Raw genomic sequence first — 19,009 nt, 5'->3', positions numbered from 1 at the left:
CTCTCCATACTTGTTTCCTCAGTTGTAAAATAAAGAACTCTTGTAATAATAACGTTCTATGACTCTCCTCACCCCTTCTTTCTTCTTTGTCCATCAAAAAACAAATATACATATCAAGCCTCTCTCTCAATGGAATGAAAATGAAAGAGGAGGAAAATGACAAGTGATCCAACATTCTCTAATTTTCTTATTGACTGCAATAAAACTATAGGTAACAATGTTCTTTAATAAAGACAAACATTCTAGCAATTAATGAAGGGTTACGGAGGGCGAGCAGTAGTTTAAAAACCAAGGTGTTTACATAATCCTCAACTCCTGACCACTCACCTATTTCAAAGCGAAGATCATCCCGTAAAAGAATGTGGACAAAGGAAGGCAAATGTAAATGAATCTTATCCCTTCAAGTTAACAGGCCTTCTGGCTTGTACTAGTTACACCTGGCAGTCACATTAAATTATTTATGTATTACAAAGCACATAGTGTTTCAGAGTAGATGCATGGACACATATGAGAGAAAATGGGCATACTGTAAGTATAGTACCATTTGATAGTCTCTCAGCTACTTTTTATATATAGCACTCAGTACATTTTTGCCCATTCTAATTTGAAGTAATTGCTCTGTTTAAACTCCTAATAGTTTCTCTACAGAATTTATTTTGTAATTGGTCATATATACTCTAGTGATATCTAACACTGTCCTGACTGTCAAATTAAGGTTAACATTTACTGAGTCCCTACTATAGCCAAGGCATTGTGGGGAACATACAGATGAATATGAGTGCCCACAACTTTAACAGAAAGGAACATAAAAATGCACATCCTAAGGGACAGCACAAAGCATATTTATTATAAGTGCAGTAAAATAAGAACAGGGAACAAGGAAGTATAGGGCAAACAGAGAATAGTTTCAATGATGAGATCTAGGAGTTCTGGAAGAAAGGTGGTTAAGATAAAGAAGGGGATAAGGGCATCCTGATGGGAAAAAATGCTTATGTAAATGAAGGAATAAAGCAGAGAGACTATCTTAGGAAAGGAGAGTACTGCAGTACAATGCAGCTGAAGAGCAAGGTGGGCAGAGGGCTTTCATTTAGTGAGAGAGAAAGTTAGAAAGACTCAGGACACACTGGAAATGGGTTTGAATGCCAGGTCAAGGTATACAGATTTTACTCTACGTACAATAGAAAGCAACTAAAGATTTGGGAAGAGGAAAGGGGAGCCATTCGATCTATATTTTTAGAATTATAATTTGGTAGTTGTATGAAAGTTGTCAGATAAAACTAAAATCAGGGAGAAAATTTAGAAAGATACTATAACAGTCTAGGTAAAAGTGGTCAACAATTAGGTCAGCAACAATGAAAACAGAAGGAATGGAATGGTTTGGAAATAGCTGCAGAATAAAGGAAGCTTTAGAACTAATTGGAAGTTCAGAATTAGTGACAGAGTAGTCAAAGTTAACCCTAATCAAAGAGGCAGCAAGGAGGTTGACATATTAATACATTCTTAGTTATATGATTCACTGTCAATATGTTTCAGTCTTGCCTCACATACAGCCCATATACAGAAAAAGTAATATAAAGTGGTTAACAGCTATGAATCCAAAGTCAGACAGACCTTGCTCAAATTCTAGCTACTCCACTAGTCAGTGCATGGTCTTGAATAAGCAAATTCACCTCTTTATAAGTCTCGTATTCTTCTTCTATAAAATGAAGATATTAAAACCTGCCTCAAAAAGGCTGCTCAAAGAATTAAATGAGATAATGCATATAAACCAGTTAGTAAAGGCCTGGTATTTAGTAAGTAATATCATCATCATCATCTTCTATTTGAATGGCGCCTACATATAATACTATTTTTATCTCCTTCAAAATGCCAAAGGATGCAGTGTTCCAATATTTGTAATCTGAAAAGTAAATCAAGACATAACCTAAAATAGTCATTTATCTTATCCTACATTATATCCATTATTATGGGTACCAACAAGCAATACTAACAAAATCCTTTTATTCTCTTTGCTCTCCCTCTAATGGTGATCATAAAAAGCTAAAAGAATAAAAAATAGCAAAAAATTAGAAGAAAACATGATATAAAAATGCAGTATGGAACCAAACAATAAGAATTCATGGTGACTATAGTTATAATACTGTTATGTATATTTGAAAGGTGCTAAGAGAGATCTTAAAAGTTCTCATCAAAAGAAAAAAATTTGTAACTATGTGTGGTGATGGATGTTAACTAGACTTACAGTGATCATTTCATAATATATACATATATTTGATCATTATGTTGTACACCCGAAAGAAACATAATGTTATGTCAATTATATCTCAATTTTAAAAAAAGAATTCAGAATACATTAAATTATCAAAACAAACTTAAAAGTGAGTATTTCTCTCAGTCAAAACATGTAGGTTTATTTGGTACAGCATGGATGGGCCTAGAGAATATTATGCTAAGTAAAATAAGTCAGTCAGAGAAAAACAAATACCATATGATTTCTCTTATATGTGGAATCTAAAAAACAATATAAACAAACAAAACAGAAACAGACTCATAGACACAGAGAACAGATTGATGGTTGCCAGAGGGGAGGGGGGTTGGGGGACTGGGTAAGAAAGGTAAAGGGATTGAGAAGTACAAATTGGTAGTTACAAAATTATCATGCGGATGTAAAGTACAGCATAAATAATATAATCAATAATATTGTAATAACTATGTATGGTGCCAGTTGGGTGCTGGTATATATTGAGGGAAACACCTATAAAGGGTATAATTGTCTAACCACTATGCTACACATCTGAAACTAATAAAAAATAATATTGAATGTAAACTTTAATTTAAAAGTTTTTAATAAAAAATTTTTAAAAAGAGATGTAGGCTTTATTCAACTATAAACAGAAGACATCTGATGCAGAATTTTCTAAAATGCTTCTCAGGGCCCTGGTCAGTGTAGCTCAGTTGGTTAAAACATCATCCTGGGCACCAAAAGGTTGCCAGTTTGATTCCTGGTCAGGGCACATACCTAGGTTGCAGGTTCAATCCCCAGTGGAGGTGCATATGGGAGGCAACCAATTGATGTTTCTTTCATATATCGATGTTTCTCTTTCTCTTTCTTTCTCTCTCTCTCTCCCCTCCCCTTACCCTCTAAAATCAGTAAAATATATCCTCAGGTGAGGATTAAAATAAATAAAATGCTTCTCAGGTAAAGTTGTTCCCAAAAATTCATTCATGAAAAGTTCTAGGTTGTCCTAGCTAGTGTGGCTCAGTTGGTTTAGCATCATTCCATGCACCAAAAGGTCACTGGTTTGCTTCCAGGTCAGGGCACATGCCTGGGTTCCAGGCTCGATCCCCAGTAGGGGGCATGCAGGAGGCAGCTAATCAATGTTTCGAGGTTAAAGCAAAGTTAAAGCATTTTCTTTTTCTGTGGGACTCTGTCAATATTTCATGAATTCTGTGATTTTCCAAAAGTCTTTCTCAAACTTTAACCAGTAAACACTTTTTTTTTCAGTAGACCACCTAAAATTGTAACTATCGTTGCAGAACACCATATTAGAAATTATATAACTAATATTATTAATAAACAATTAGGTAACTTGATAGTTATTTAACCACAAGTTTAAAACAGTAATTACCATGCAAATGGATTAACACGAATTTAGAGGATATCCTGAGAATGGTTTTGAAGAAACATAAATCTCAAAATGCATTGCATTCTAATAAAAACTTTACAAGTGAATATTCCTGATACTTTAAATCCATATTGAATATATATTTAAATAGCCATTTCATACTTTATTTGTTTAATAACCCAAAGAATTATTATAAAATTTATCTACTTAATGAAGACATAATTTCCAGACCTTAAAATGATTTAAAGTACTAAAATAAGCCAAAATTCTTTTATCAGTATCAGAAAAAGAGAACCAGCAACAGAAAAATATTTTTAAACTACATATAAAATGGTAAAAGGTGACATCTTTACCTGGGATTTCCTCTTAGTGCAGCATGGTGAAGGGCATTAAATCCATTATTGTTTGTAATGGTAACATCTGCTCCAGCTTCCAGAAGGACTGCCAGGATATCATCACGTTTCTTACTTATTGCATCATGAAGAGGGGTATCACCTTCAGAATCCTTTAAGTTTAAAAAGATTTTCATTAGTTCTTTTTCAATCAATCATCACATGTAATTATTAATACTTAAAATGAACTACTAAACAGAGAAAGAAAAACAGAAGCCATATCCAACAACCATCAATAAAACATACTGTGTGTTAAATTTAAAAAATGCAGGCCACAAACAGCATTATAATAAATAAACATACTCAATCTGGATGGTAAACACAATAAATACGCTGTAGCTTTCCAAAGGAAAAACAAAATCAAAGAAATAAAATACCCTCAAAATAATTAAGCAAATATCAAAAATAAATGAGGTAGAAAAGCGGACAAAAAGTTCATTAGTGTAAAATGGCTTGCTATACCACATTCCTACCATTAACTGTTGTACCCTGAAACTCCATACCAAACCTATACCAGTCTCAAGGCCCATAGCAATGAATTAAAAGTCAGTGGTTCTCAACCCTGGCTGTACTTTAGAATCCACTGGAAGCTCTTAAAATCCTGATACTCAGGCTATTTTTCAAATCAACTAACCCAGAATCTCTAGGCGTGGGACCCAGGCATCAGTAGTTTTGCAGAGTTCTCCAGCTGAATATATTGTGCAGTCACTGTTGAGAATCATTACTCTATATATTATCAAGGAGCAGGAAGGAGAGTAGTTAACTCAAAGTGAAAACAAATGTAAAAGAAACTTTGGCAGTCTCTATCTTTTTTTCAAGCTGATTAATTTCTTCATTAATCAACCAATGTAGCAATAAGTTGTTATTATCAGTCATCTGTGTAAATGGGTAATTTAGAATTCATTTTATAGTTTTATAAATACTTTCAGTAAAGCCATATATAGCCTAACCTAGGGCATATACCACAGTTTCCAAATCCAGCCTGCCCCCATTTTTGTAAATAGTTTTATTTACATAGTTACACACATGCATTTATGTATTATCTATGGCTACTGTCATGCTACAATGGCAGAACTGGATAATAATGGCAGTAATATAAATCATATGAAAGCCAAAAATATTACCTGGCCTTTTTAAAAACTATTTTTTATTGGTTTTTAGAAAGAGAAGAAGGGAGAGGGAGAAAGACAGAGAAACATCGATGTGAGAGCATAACACTGATCAGCTGCCTCCTGCATACCCTCTCCCGGGGGGATCAAGCCCAAAACTGGGGCATTGCCCTGACTGGGAATCATACCAGCAATCTCTTGGTGCATGTGACGATGCCCAACCAACTGAGCCACATTGGCCAGGCTTAACTGGACTTTCACAGAAAAAGTTCACCAATCCCAGGCATATATTCATCCACCTATGTAAGAAATTCCTAACACAAATTAAGTCCAACAATCCACCTTCCATCCTCCTATGGCACTAAAAATTCATGGTCTCCAACTTGAGATGGGCTCTTAACCTGGTTGGAGTAAGCTACTACAGACCCTAATCTATACTGCCTTTTGCTCCCCACAATAGCTATTCCAAACCTTCACCACTCTTCTCAATTACTCTTTCTCTAACAACTACTCTCCACTCACTCTCAACCAGTAACTTTGCCTCCCATTTCAGACAAAAAAAAAAGTCAGCAGGCATAAATTCCGTACTTCAACAGTTTAACACCTTCCAACGCCTCCCCCATCTTCTAATCCTACCATCCACTTAGAAGCCGTCAGTTCTAAAATGGCTGTATCCTGGAAATATTAATCTGTAATAAGCATCTAGCTAAAAAGAATCTCTGATTCAATTCTTCTCAAACCCTCAGTCCCATTGCTCCTGTTCTTCTACACTGCTTCAGAGACCAATCCAATTTAATTCAACTGGTTGCTGAAATTTTGGACGGGAATAATCATTTCTTAGGTGACCCTTGCTTCAAAAATTAGGTCCTATTATAATAAATCCTAAAACCCTATATATTCCCCTAACAGAAAATCTTCTAAGACTGGACTAATGACTACACCAAGACTCTTAAAATACATAAGGCTACAACTACAATAATTTAGATAGCTATGAAGTAATTATTATGAAATGCAGCCTATTAACACTTCTTTAAGCTGCCGAAGCCCAATGTTATGATGAATAAAGTTAAATCAATTCAATTCAAAAACTGATATTTTTGCAAGGAAATTTCTATTCCCAACCCTCAATATAAAACAGATCTACTTGATACTTCCTTAAAAAGGCTTTTCTAAGAAGGAACAACTGCCAATTGTATTACATTCTGTACCTTTGGTATCACTATGACATCATATAAAAAAGAATTCTAACAAAGGAACGTTTACCATTGAAGCTAGTACTTCCCTGTAATAGAATCCTAGCAATACCTACAGAATATAGTTCTTTAAAGGTTTTACCTGAAGACTGGGATGACAACCAAAGTCCAATAAAGTCTTCACAACTTGAAGATGACCTTTATTGACAGCAATATGAAGTGGTGTCTGTCGGCGTTTGTTGCGAGCATTCAAATCAGCACTGCCTCGATGTAGAACTTCTATAACAGCACCTTCATCTCCAAACGCTGCATGGTGAACGGCTCTATCTCCATCTTTGTCCTAAGCAGCAGAATTAAATCTGAATTAGTGAATATTTTAGAAAAAAGTAAAACTTAAAGCTACAATAATTCATTAAGAACCAAATTGATGTGAGGAGAAAAAACATTGAATGGAGTCAACAAAATAAGCAGAAATTCACTTGAAAAGTGATTAACTCCGAATATAAATGATGAATCCTGGGTTAATACACAGGGGTGGGCAAAAGTAGGTTTACAGTTGTGAGTGCACAACACATAAAGTTTATTCCTGTACTAATATTTCTTATTGTATTATTTGCGCTACAACTGTAAACCTACTTCTGCCCATCCATGTATATTATATCAGACATATATTGGACCAATAGTTGTATCAGAAGTAGGTCGATTCTTCATTACTCCTGATTTATCAGCCATAATGGTAAGCCAATATTAGAAAATATTAGAAAAATGCTGACATATAATACAACTACATAAACTTTTTTCCATTTAAAAAATTTACACAGACTTTTCAAGGACATAAGAATTACACTAACTTTAGTTTGATTTTAAAAAGAAGAAAGGCCCTAGCAGGTTTTTCTCAATGGTTAGAGTGTCAGCCTACATACGGAAGGGTCCCAGGTTCGATTCTAGCCAAAGGCATGTACCTTGGTTGCAGGCTCAATCCCCAGTCCCAGTGGGGGGGTGTGCGGGAGGCAACTGATAGATGTCTTTCTCACATTGATGTTTCTCTCTCTCTCCCCCTTCCACTCTCTCTGAAAAGCAATGGAAAAAAATATCCTCAGGTGAGGATTAAAAAATAAAAATAAAAAATATATAAAAAGGAGAAAGGATGCCAAACAGTGTGATTTCAATGAGCTTTAAGGGGAGAAATATATCAACATATTAACATTGGTTATCTTTAGCTGGTGAGCATACACTTTTCTGTGTATTCAAGAGAAAAAAATTAAGTACCACTTAAAAAGATAAAAATGAAACACAAACCAGCATAATTTCACACATCCAAAATTCCAAAACTTTTTCAGAGGAATCCAATAAGTATGCTTCACCTTCTGTAATAGGCATATTTCGGAGGAGATGAGAAGTAGAGGAAGACCCAATTGCTTACATTTTTTTCAAATATAAGAACAACTTCTTAAAAGGAAAAAAAATGCTTGTCCTGCACCATGAATATATTCATTCCATACCAAAAAAGAAGTCTTATACTGCTAGATGCAGATTAAGAAGGATATTATAAGGGTACTATCTTTATTCCATACTCCATCTCAAATTTTAACACCCAGAACTAAGCAAGCTCTAAGACTTTCTCCAGTGTTTCCAAACCCATGATTCTAGCCCCCTGGTGGACTATAATTTTTGTAAGTGGTTTGAAAATCCATTACTTGGGATTATCTGAACTACTTTCCAGAGTTAACACATGTAAGTACTGTTGCAAGTAAATACATTAAAAACAAATGAACTGTTCAACACAATTGAATTCAAAATAGTTTTTGGTCTTTGCATATTTTCTCAAGCAGATATTAAAAGTAAAATCACTCATGTAGAAGTCCACAAAGATTTAACAACCATTCTTAAAAAGGTAGCAAACCATGATGCAGGAATACTTCTACCTTACTAATATTCCAGCTAAACCAGATTAGGAGTTTTTGTTACCTGTCTACTTTGAGCATAAAGAAACTGGCAAACACCACATGAAAGATTTAAGATTCAATACTTGTGCCTCTGAGCAACATTATATTTAAACAGCCCAGAATAAAAGAAAAATGCTTTCTCCAAAAAAAAGAAATTGAAAAATTGTTTTTATGTATGTGTATCACTAACTTTTCTAGTAACATATTTCAATATTTCAGAATCTTAGATTTAAGATCTTACTAACTTCCAATCTGGATTCACTTTCTGTTACATTTTTTAAGTCTACCTAGTGGTACTCCTTTCTTAAAAAGGAGAAAATCAATCCACTAACACTCACTGACTAAAAACAGGAACTATTTATGAAGTGTACCATTATATTTATGGTTGTTAGAAAACTGCTATAAAAACACTTTTATGCAGGTCACATCAACAACTTATGTAAAAAAAACTTAAAAATTTAAAACTCTAACATATATATATATATATATATATATATAAAGGAAATACAAATAAAAATTTAAAGAACTTGGAAAACACATACACATACTAGAAAACAACAATTAAATTTATTTCCAGGCTTTCCTTCTATTTAGAAAATCTCAGTTGTACAAAGACCTTAACTTACAGACTTTGAATATACCTAAAACATACAGCTGTATGTTATTCAGAATATCATTATTCTGTCTCTAATGCTGGTACCAAATGAGATTTTGAGGGACGTTATTGCTGACCTCCAAAGGTAACCTAAAAGGATCTGTGAAGGGGCTTCAAATTAAATCTAAAACTGATTTTCCCCTGGCTAGGTGGTTCAGTTGGTTGGGGTGTCATCCTGTGCACCAAAACGTGGTGGGTTTGATTCCCAGTCAGGGCACATGCCTAGGTTGTGGGTTCGAACCCTGGTCAGGGTACGTATGGGAGGCAACTGATCAGTGTTTCTCTCTCTCTCTTCCTCTCTCTAGAATCAATAAAAATCTATCCTCAAGTGAGCATTAAAAAACAAAACAGAACAGCCAGGAGTGGCCCAGCGGTTGAGCATCAACCTAGGATCCAGGCAATCAGGGTTCAATTCCCAGCGAGTGCACATACCTGGGCTGTGGGCTGCAGCCGATCAATGACTCTCTCATCATTGATATTTTTCTCTCTCTCTCTCTCCCTTTCCCTTCCTCTCTCTGAAATCAATAAAGATATTTTTTTTTTTTTAAAAAGTTTCCTTAAAAAAAACAAAAAACCAAAAAACTGATCTTAAAAACAAAACAAAACTGATCTTGGTTCTTTCTACCCTCTTGCCCCCTTCTCTTTCCTCTCAACCCTCCAAAACCTGCTCTTGTTCCAGTCTTCCTATCTTAGCTGATAGAACCATAGACCATAATGTTAACAAAATCAGTATCTGTAGGTCATGCTCACCTACCCCTGAGTCCCTATAGGTAAGTACCAAATTCTATGGTTTTTACTCAAGTTATGCTCTATTTATTTTCTCCAATTCTGCCACTAATTCATTCAGGCCTTCACTCTCACTCACCTGACCTATTGCCATAGCTCACCCTGCCTCCACTTCATTCTTACCCCGATCTACTCTTCACTCAGCAGACAGAATTCTCTCTCCATAAAACACAAAATTTATGTTTAAAACTCTTTAATGTAACTCTACTATATAAAGAACAAACCTCTTTTTTTAAATTTTATTTTCAATTACAGTTTACATTCAATATTATTTTTTATTAGTTTCAGATGTACAGCATATTGGCTAGACAATCATATACTTTACAAAGTGTTCCCCCTTATAATTCTAGTACCCACCTGGCACCATACATAGTTATTAAAATATTATTGACTATATTCCTTATGCTATACTTTACATGTCTGTAACTACTCAATCTGTACTTCTCAATCCCTTCACCTTTTTCACATAGTCCCCCAACCCACCCACCCCTCTGGCAACCATCAATCTGTTCTCTGTATCTGAGTCTATTTCTATTTTTGTTTATTTTGTTCTTTATATTCCACATATAGTACTTCTCTTTCTCTGACTGGCTTATTTCACTTAGCCTAATACCATCTAGGTTTATCCCTACTGTCACAAATAAAATAATTTCATTCTTTCTTAGGGCTGAGTAATATTCCATTGTATATAGGTGCCGCCACTTTTTTACCCACTCATCTGTTGATGGCACTTGGGTTCTTCCATAGCTTGGCTACTATAAATAACACTGCAGTAAACATAGGGGTGTATCTATCTTTTCAAATTAGTGTTTTGGGTTTCTTCAGATATATACCCAGAGGTGAAATTGCTGGGTCATAAGGCAGCTCCATATTTAATTTCTTGAGGGCCTTGCATACTGTTCTCCATAGTGGCTGCACCAATCTACATTCCCACCAACAGTGCTGAAGGGTTCCCTTCCCTCCACATCCTTACTAACACTTGTTATTTGTTGATTTGTTGATAACAGTCATTCTGACAGGTGTGAGGTGCTGTCTCATTGTGGTATTAATTTGCATTTCTCTGATGATTAGTGAAGTTGAGCATTTTTTCATGTCTGTTGGCCATTTGTATGTTCTCTTTGAAGAAGTGTCTATTCAGGTCCTCTGCCCATTTTTTAATTGGTGTTTGTTTTTTTGGTGTTGATTGTATGTATTCTTTATAAATTCTAATACCTATTATTAAATGTATCATTGGTGAATATGTTCTCCTATTCAGTGGGTTGTCTTTTCATTTTGTTGATCATTTCCTTTGCTGTGCAAAAACTTTTTAGTTTGATATAATCCATTTGTTTATTTTTTCTTTTGTTTCCCTTGCCCAGGAGATATATCAGAAAAAATACTGTTAAGAGAAATCCAAGAGATTTTACTATCTATGTTTTCTTCTAGGAGTTTTATGGCTTGTGTCTTATGTTTTAAGTCTTTACAGTAAAACCTCTATATAACAGACTAATTCGGACAATGGGATGTCCGTTAAAGCCAGAAGTCCATTATATAATAAAGTAGGTTTTCTGAATGCATATGTTAAAAAGTTGACAAATTAGTTTACCTGTTTTACCTTATTTAGACATGTTTGTGTGATTAAAATTAAGTCTATGTAAAAAGTTTAATTTCACAGAAAGTTTTCTATATGTATTACAGTAATTATGAATTTATACTAAGTGCAGTAAATGCATGCATTCACCAGTCACTGCGAGTAAACAAATGCACATGGCTGGGGCATGGCTTAGTGCATGTTGGAACTTAGGCCAGCACACATTAAAACTGCTGCAGAAAGTCATGCCATGCGACAACAGAACCAATTACTGCACGATGCAGTGTGATCACATGCTAATCGCTCCCCAAACATTAAGAGTGGTGACTCTTGGATTTAAATATGTAGACTATAGTTGTAGATATGCAATATTTATTTATGTCAGTGAAATTACTACAGCGTTTTTTCCAACATATGGCCTATATGCTAAAATTTGTTTAAAATTACAGTAAATTAATAACAAAAAAAATGTTAATTTAATTGTAAGCAAAACTTGGTTAAAAGCACTTTAACAGGGTGTAGCTTGGCTGATGTGGCTCAGTAGTTGAGCATCAACCCATGAACAAAGAGGTCACTGGTTTGATTCCCAGTCAGGGCACATGCCAGGGTTACAGGCTCCATCCCCAGGAGAGGGCGTGCAGGAGGCAGCCGATCAATGTTTCTCTCTCATCGATGTTTCTGTCTCTCTATCCTTCTCCTTCCTCTCACTCTAAAAAAAATATTTTTTAAAAACCTATTTTTTTAAAAAATTAATAGGGTGTTAATTTTCACATGACCTACAGACCAAAAATTTTGTCTGTTAAACTTGAAATCCGTTAAATAGAGATCCACAAAATCGAAGGTATACTGTACTCCATTTTGAGTTGACTCTCGTATATGGTCTATGGTGATCTAGTTTCATTTCTTTGCATGTATCTGTCCAACTTTCCCAACATCATTTATTGAACAGACTTTCTTTACCCAATTGTATATTTTTTGTCAAATATTAATTGACCATGTAGGCATGGGCTTATTTCTGGGCTCTCCATTCTAAAACGAACCTCTCTTAAAGCCTATTTCTGTGGACTGCTCCAGACTCACCTGATGCCTTGTTTCCCTCACCTATAAAATTCTAACTTATCAATTTATTTGACTCCATATGTACATAAGCTGTCATAAGATTTCAATACTTATTTATCACCTCACTGAGCATCGACCTATGATCCAGAAGACATGGTTCAATTTCTGGTGTAGGCACATGCCCGGGTTGCAGGCTCCATCCCCAGTAGGGGGCGTGCAGGAGGCAGCCGATCAACGAATCTCTAGCATCACTGATGTTTCTCTCTCTCTCTTCCTCTCCCCTCCTCTCTCTGAAATCAATAAAAACATTAAAAAAAGAAAGAGAAACAATAAGACTAAACAAATTCTAATATACTGGCTCCTTTATGAGAAAAAAACATAATAAAGGCCTCTGAGTGTCACAAATCAGAAAAAATCTTGACCCACAGGATTTATATTCCCCCTCCTTCAACTTCTCCAGTATAATTCTTGGGTGAATCCAACTGGCTTCCAACAGCAATTGGGGCTATTGCCAAGAATACTGAGGGATCACAGAAAAACAAGAAATGCTTCAAGCTGTCTTTTCTCAAATTTTTATTTTCAATCAGGAAAGTCTTAGGTAAATACTAAATTTCAAGAATAAAAATAATCCATCTCATGATACAAAAGTACCATTTCTAGGACATTTTTACTGAAAATATTTTTCAAGCTTAGTTTAATTACCTCTGCTTCTACATCCACATTTTGTTTCAAAAGTAACTTCAAAATGTCAACATGTCCATTCTGACTAGCAGCTTGCATAGCTGTGTGGCCAGCACATTGTCCATTTACCTAAATTTAAAAAAAAAAGATGGAATGTCACAAATCAGAAAGAGCCAATATATACATATAGTGTAGGTTTAAATTTGCTACATTGCATAATGCTATGAAAATAATTTAGACTGGTATTCCATATATCCTAGAACCAATCACCAGACATAGTTTTCTCTAATTTAGAAGAGGAATGCAGGCCTTTTTTTCTTTTTTTTTTTAATGAAAGTCCCATTGTTCAAAAAGCTATGAAAGAACTGTTTAGCAATTTACAAAGTTGAAAAAAAGGAAGTGATAAAAGGAAGTTAGTTACATTAGTTTTGTATATTTACTTATATTTGGATTAATAAATCTCAGAGCCTATTTTAATTTTAAAAAGCAGTAAGGTGAATGAAAAACTTTAAAAAAAAAAAAGTCCACTACAGTGTAAATATCTTCAATTCAACAAATATACCAAGTACCAACTATAAGCAAACTACCATGAAGAATATACATAAATGAGTTACCAAAGTAGCTATACACAATTATTCTACTATACAGCAGTAATTTCCAACCTTGTCTTCACTGCAGATGTTGTATAAATGCATAACTTACCCATGAACATACCCAAAACTAAGTTCAATGCCTTAATCCCACCTTATTTACTCCCAAACATAAAACCATAAAAAACAGTTAAAGATGATATCCTGACCACATATGTTTGTATCATGCACCTAAAAAGACAATAAAAGAATTTAAAACATAAAAAGCCATAAAGACAAAGGGAAAGGGAGAGTAAACAACAAAAAACGAGAAAAAGCAACACATTTTTGAAAAAGAGAAGCAGACAGAGAAGTTTTAATTGACTTTCTAAAGAAGAGGAAAACAAAGCTTGAGAACACCAGACAAACTCAAAACCTGCAAACGCAAGCACATTAGAGAGCTAACAAGAGGAGCCCCAAGTATACATCTGATGTGCAATGGCCACACTCCAGGCCCCCTCCTTGAACTCAAGGAGAGAGAATTAGCTGCCATGACTGTAGGCCCTAAACAGGAAAAAAAGAGGTTTCTTCCCTCAAACAACTGAATAGCCATAGAAAACAGACTCCTACAGGATGGTATGTGGAGATCCAAAGAATTACACATACACATACACACAATCCCTATAATGCAAAGTCAGTCACCAAGTCCTATCCATGTGAAGAGAGCTACCTACCAATCAGGTTTTCAATGTCAGATAAGAATTAACAACTAAGGCTCAGGGATTTGAAGCACTCAATTATAAAAAAAGGGGGGGGGATAAAATAATTTTTAAAAAAAAGAAAAGAAGTGATTGGAAGAGCGACTCGGTGATCTGGAGACACATTTGTTGCGAGGAGAGTGCACCAACCACAAGGAATGACATTTCATAAACAAGCTAACCTGGCATTCAAGAGAAAGGCTCCTGGCTTTGGGTTCAAGATGGCAGAGTAGGTAGATCCTGAGCTCACCTCCTCTCACTGACACCAAACTACAACTACATATAGAACAACTACCTCTGAGAATGACGTGAAGATTTTTCTGAAACTATAACTATAAAGAAAAAGCTAAGCCCTGGCCAGTGTTGCTCAGTGGTTAGAGTGTCAGCCTGTGCACCAAAGGGTCAAGGGCACATACCTGGGTTGCAGATTCAATCCCCACCCCGGTCAGGGTGCCTGCTGGAGGCAACCAATCAATGTGTCTCTCTCACACAGACATTTCTCTCTCTCTCTCTCCCCCTCATTCCCTCCCTCCCTTGCATTGCACTCTATCTAAAATCGATTGAAAAATATAATATCCTCACGTGAGGATTAACAACAAAAAAGCCACACTGAGATGAGTAAAAGGGAGACTCGGTCATATTAGGACCCATGCTAACCCCCACTCCCTGTGCAGTGACCCACAAGTGGGAGAGATACCACAGCCACAGAGGTCCCACCCTTAAGAGTGAAGAAGAGTCTAATAAGCCCCAGCCCAGGGAACCTGCACCAGGGAGAGGAGCCCCCATAACATGTGGCTTTGAAAACCAGCAGGACTTACATCTGGGAGAGCCAAAGGGCTGTAAGAAATCAAAACTGTGCTCTTTCCAAGTCCTAGCACAGAGGCAGCAGTTTGAAAAGCACTTGGGTCATTCATGAAGGTGATATATTGACTAATTTTAGGGCATGTGCTGGAGGGACATAGAACTGCTAGAACTATCTCCAGGGTCAGAAGTGGTGGTGGGTGTCATTTTCCTCCCCTTTCTTTATTCTCCTTCCACCTAGCTGGTGTGACACCAGCAGGTGCCATTCCTGACACACTGCATTAAGACTTGCTAACACATGCCTGGCCGGATTGGCTCAGTGGTTGAGCATCAACCCATGAACCAGGAGGTTACAGTTCAATTTCCAGTCAGGGCACATGCCCAGGTTGCAGGCTGGATCCCCAGTTGGGGGCGTGCAGAAGGCAGCCGATCAATGACTCCCTCATCACTGATGTTTCCATCTCCCTCTCCCTCTCCCTCCCTTCCTCTATCTGAAATCAATAAACTCATTAAAAAAAAGAAAAGACTTGCTAACACTGCTCATCCCACCCTGATGATTCCCTGAGGACCCACTCAGGTGGGCACCCCTCCAAAGGTGCTTCTGTCCAGCCACACCCAGTGGGAAGCCTCAGTTGGCACCAACAAACAGTAGCGTGTCTGCAAGTAGAGTCTGAGCCTCACAGCCAGTCACATATCAGCACACATACAACAGTTGCAACCAGGTCTCACAGCCACCAGGCCAGGGACCAGTCTCACCTATTAGTGTGTCCGTAACACAACAGGAGGCCAAACTAGTCCACATAGGGAACACCTCTGGAGCACCTGGCTCTCATAAAGGGAATTCCATCCCTGGGACCCCCAGGACACCTTCTAAATATGGCCACTTGAAGACCAGGAGACAGTTCACCTACCTAATACATAAAAACAAACAGGTAAAATAAGGAGACAAAAGATTATGTTCCAAACAAAAAAATAAGGCAAAACCCCTGAAAAAAGTACTAAACGAAACAGATGGGTTATGTAATGGAAAATCTATTCCTCTACTGACAGGCACTTGGGCTGTTTCCAGATTTTAGCTATTGTAAATAATGCTATGAACATAGGGGTGCGTATATTCTTTCTGATTAGTGTTTCAGGATTCTTAGCATATATTCCTAGAAGTGGGATCACTGGGTAAAACAGCAGTTCCATTTTTAATTTTTTGAGGAAACTCCATACTGGTTTCCATAGTGGCTGCACCAGTCTGCATTTCCACTAGCAGGTAGTAGGAAGACTGTTTTAATTAAATGATGGGTTGTATTTATTTTAATTATTTATGGCATTATATTAAAACAAGGGTAAAGTTTCAGTTTCTTTTAAGCTTCAATCTACAAAGATAATTAGAACTAGCAAAACAGAAACCACACACACACACACACACACACACACACACACACACACATGCTCACACATATACAGGAAGCTAAAAAGAAGACCTAAATCTGTTGTGAGAAACACCTAGGAAGCAACACTTTTGCCAAGAAAACCCAAAAGGCTCAAAATTGATGACCTCTGAATATGGGGACAATGTGGAGGTGGGTGCTAAACACAAAAGCATCAGTTGACAGTCTGTTTAAAAAGCATTTAGGCCCAGCAGGTGTGGCTCATCGGTTGAGTACTGACCTATGATCCAGGAGATCAAGGTTCGATTCCTGGTCAGGGCACATGCCCAGGTTGCAGGCTTGATTCCCAGTCAGGGAGCATGCAGAAGGCAGCCAGTCAATGACTCTCATTATTGATGTTTCTATCTCTCTCCCCCTCTCCCTTCCCCTCTTTGAAATCAACAGACATATTTAAAAATAAATAATAAATAAAATAAAAATAAAAAACATTTAGATCCTTGGCTTCCCCCCCAACCCTGCACAGCTGAGCTACTGCTCCACCCTCACACTAATTGAAACCTGAAAGTTTATTCTCCAGAAAGGGTAAAGAATCCCTAGCTAATGTTAAGGGTGGGCCAAAGTACTAAAAACAGAACTTTTATGTAAATATTTGCATGCCGAATCCTAAGAACCCAGGCCCTCTTCCCTTAAACAATATTCATAAGATTGGCAGCCAGGTTTATACCCATGAGAAGAACTGAGAGATCTTTTTGGGGAGTCAGACGAGCCCAAGAGTAAAGACCTAATGACCAACACCCAGGAATAATCCAAGGAAATGTCCAATCAGATCACACTATAGTGAAGCTCCTCCCCCACACAAACTTCCAAACAAACCCTTTAGTGACCACTCTTATAGACAACCAAGGATCACCAGACATCTGAGAAATGGCCTCTGACATGAGAAGTTTGTCTGGAAGAAGTTAAAGAGGTGAAAGTAGTTGCCGCTGGAGAATGAAAAAATAAAGTTGAGGAGATGCCGTTTTTCATAACAAATCTTGTAGAACAATTTTCCCTGAAAATTTTTAGAATGTATGACACTGTTAAAAAATAACTAAGATAAATCAGTAATTAAATTTTTTAAATTAAGTATAATAAAATGTAAATCTGCCTAAATCTGCCTGACTAAATATAAAAGAAGTCTGATTCTATCTTTCAAACACAAAAACATTGGTACTTTCTCATAAAAAACAAATTATTTGTGATATATCTTACAACTAAGCAAAGAACCACTCTGCTGTGCTTCTGCAATTGCTCTCTCTCAAATAAACCTATAATGCTATATGCGTTCACAGGAATAAGATGTTTATACCTTACAATTGTAGATCTGATCTTCTTCAAACTATCTAGCACATTTACATACAAAGGTGTGGCAACAAAAGCCTTCATAACACAGTGACTCCACTTACAATCTTGGCCAGCACTAAACACCATATTGGTGCCAGCCTGGCAGCAATAGCAAAGACAAAGGATGACTAAGTGAGAAGCAAAATAACCCATTTAAAATATGGCTTATGTGAACAGTAAGATTACAACATAAACTATTAAGATTTACAAAGTGCATGACCTCTAATTCACCTGCCTTACAAACAAACTATGGAAGAGTCAAGTTTCACAGGGAGGGGAGGGTAAAAGTCTAGATTAAATGTTTTGAAAAGGAGGATAGAAAATTGCTTGTAATATTTACTAATATATATTTAAAACACATACATGATGACAATTACATGAGAAAAATTCACTGAATTTCCCAAAAGGACACTAATCTAACCATTTAAAAACCTAAATAGAAATTTTGTCAATCATAAAATAAAAAAGGTCAGTGTTAAAATAAGAAAATGTCAATACCTTTTAGAAATGCACACTTAAAAATGATGGCTGGTGTCTTCTTTAAGATATCTCAGAAAAACAAGAAAGGAGTAAAGCACATGTGGAAAAGTTTTAATAATTACTGAAGTAATGTGGCAAAATCGAAATAACTTTTGAAGTATAAGGTTTATTATACTATTCTATTTCAGTGTATGCATCAAAATAATTTTTAAAATGCTCACATCCACATCTGGTCTTTTTAGCAAATCTTCCACTTTAGCAACATCTCCATTGGCAGCAGCCTTAACTAATTCTTCATTGAGGTCACCAGATTCTTGAGTTTCAAATAATTTCTTCAATAGTTGGGAGAGTCTTTCTGTAAAGCATCAAATAAAGCTGCTAATACAGGAGGATCTCAAACTTTATCTACTAACAGACAAGTATTAACCATATGCCTATAATATATACTTTTCCATTTTTATTATTTCTGTCATTAATGTTATTTTTCCATTATGCTACAGATATTACCCATGGAAGTTACAATTACATATACGTATAATATATATATAAAGCTGCATTAAATTTGAGCCCATAAGTATTCCCAGTTTTCTCCAATTCACGTATTTCAAGTTAAAATTTC

At 36.1% G+C, this 19,009-nt stretch overlaps 1 protein-coding gene across 1 annotated transcript in view; it reads right to left on the bottom strand.

Moving 5' to 3' along the window:
* The window catches only part of MIB1 (MIB E3 ubiquitin protein ligase 1), a 91,947-nt gene that overhangs the window by 36,763 nt on the left and 36,175 nt on the right, over positions 1-19,009 (bottom strand). The window contains exons 9-12 of the mRNA XM_016211513.2: positions 18,612-18,745; positions 13,039-13,146; positions 6,463-6,660; positions 3,980-4,131 (exon numbers count right to left, since the gene is read on the bottom strand). Coding sequence (XP_016066999.2) covers positions 3,980-4,131; positions 6,463-6,660; positions 13,039-13,146; positions 18,612-18,745 — 592 coding nt within the window. The remainder of the gene's footprint in view (positions 1-3,979; positions 4,132-6,462; positions 6,661-13,038; positions 13,147-18,611; positions 18,746-19,009) is intronic.

The sequence above is a fragment of the Miniopterus natalensis genome, chromosome 7 (genome assembly GCF_054644295.1).
Source record: "Miniopterus natalensis isolate mMinNat1 chromosome 7, mMinNat1.hap1, whole genome shotgun sequence".
NCBI classification, from domain to species: Eukaryota; Metazoa; Chordata; class Mammalia; order Chiroptera; family Miniopteridae; genus Miniopterus; species Miniopterus natalensis.
This window is presented reverse-complemented; position numbering and strand designations above follow the sequence as displayed.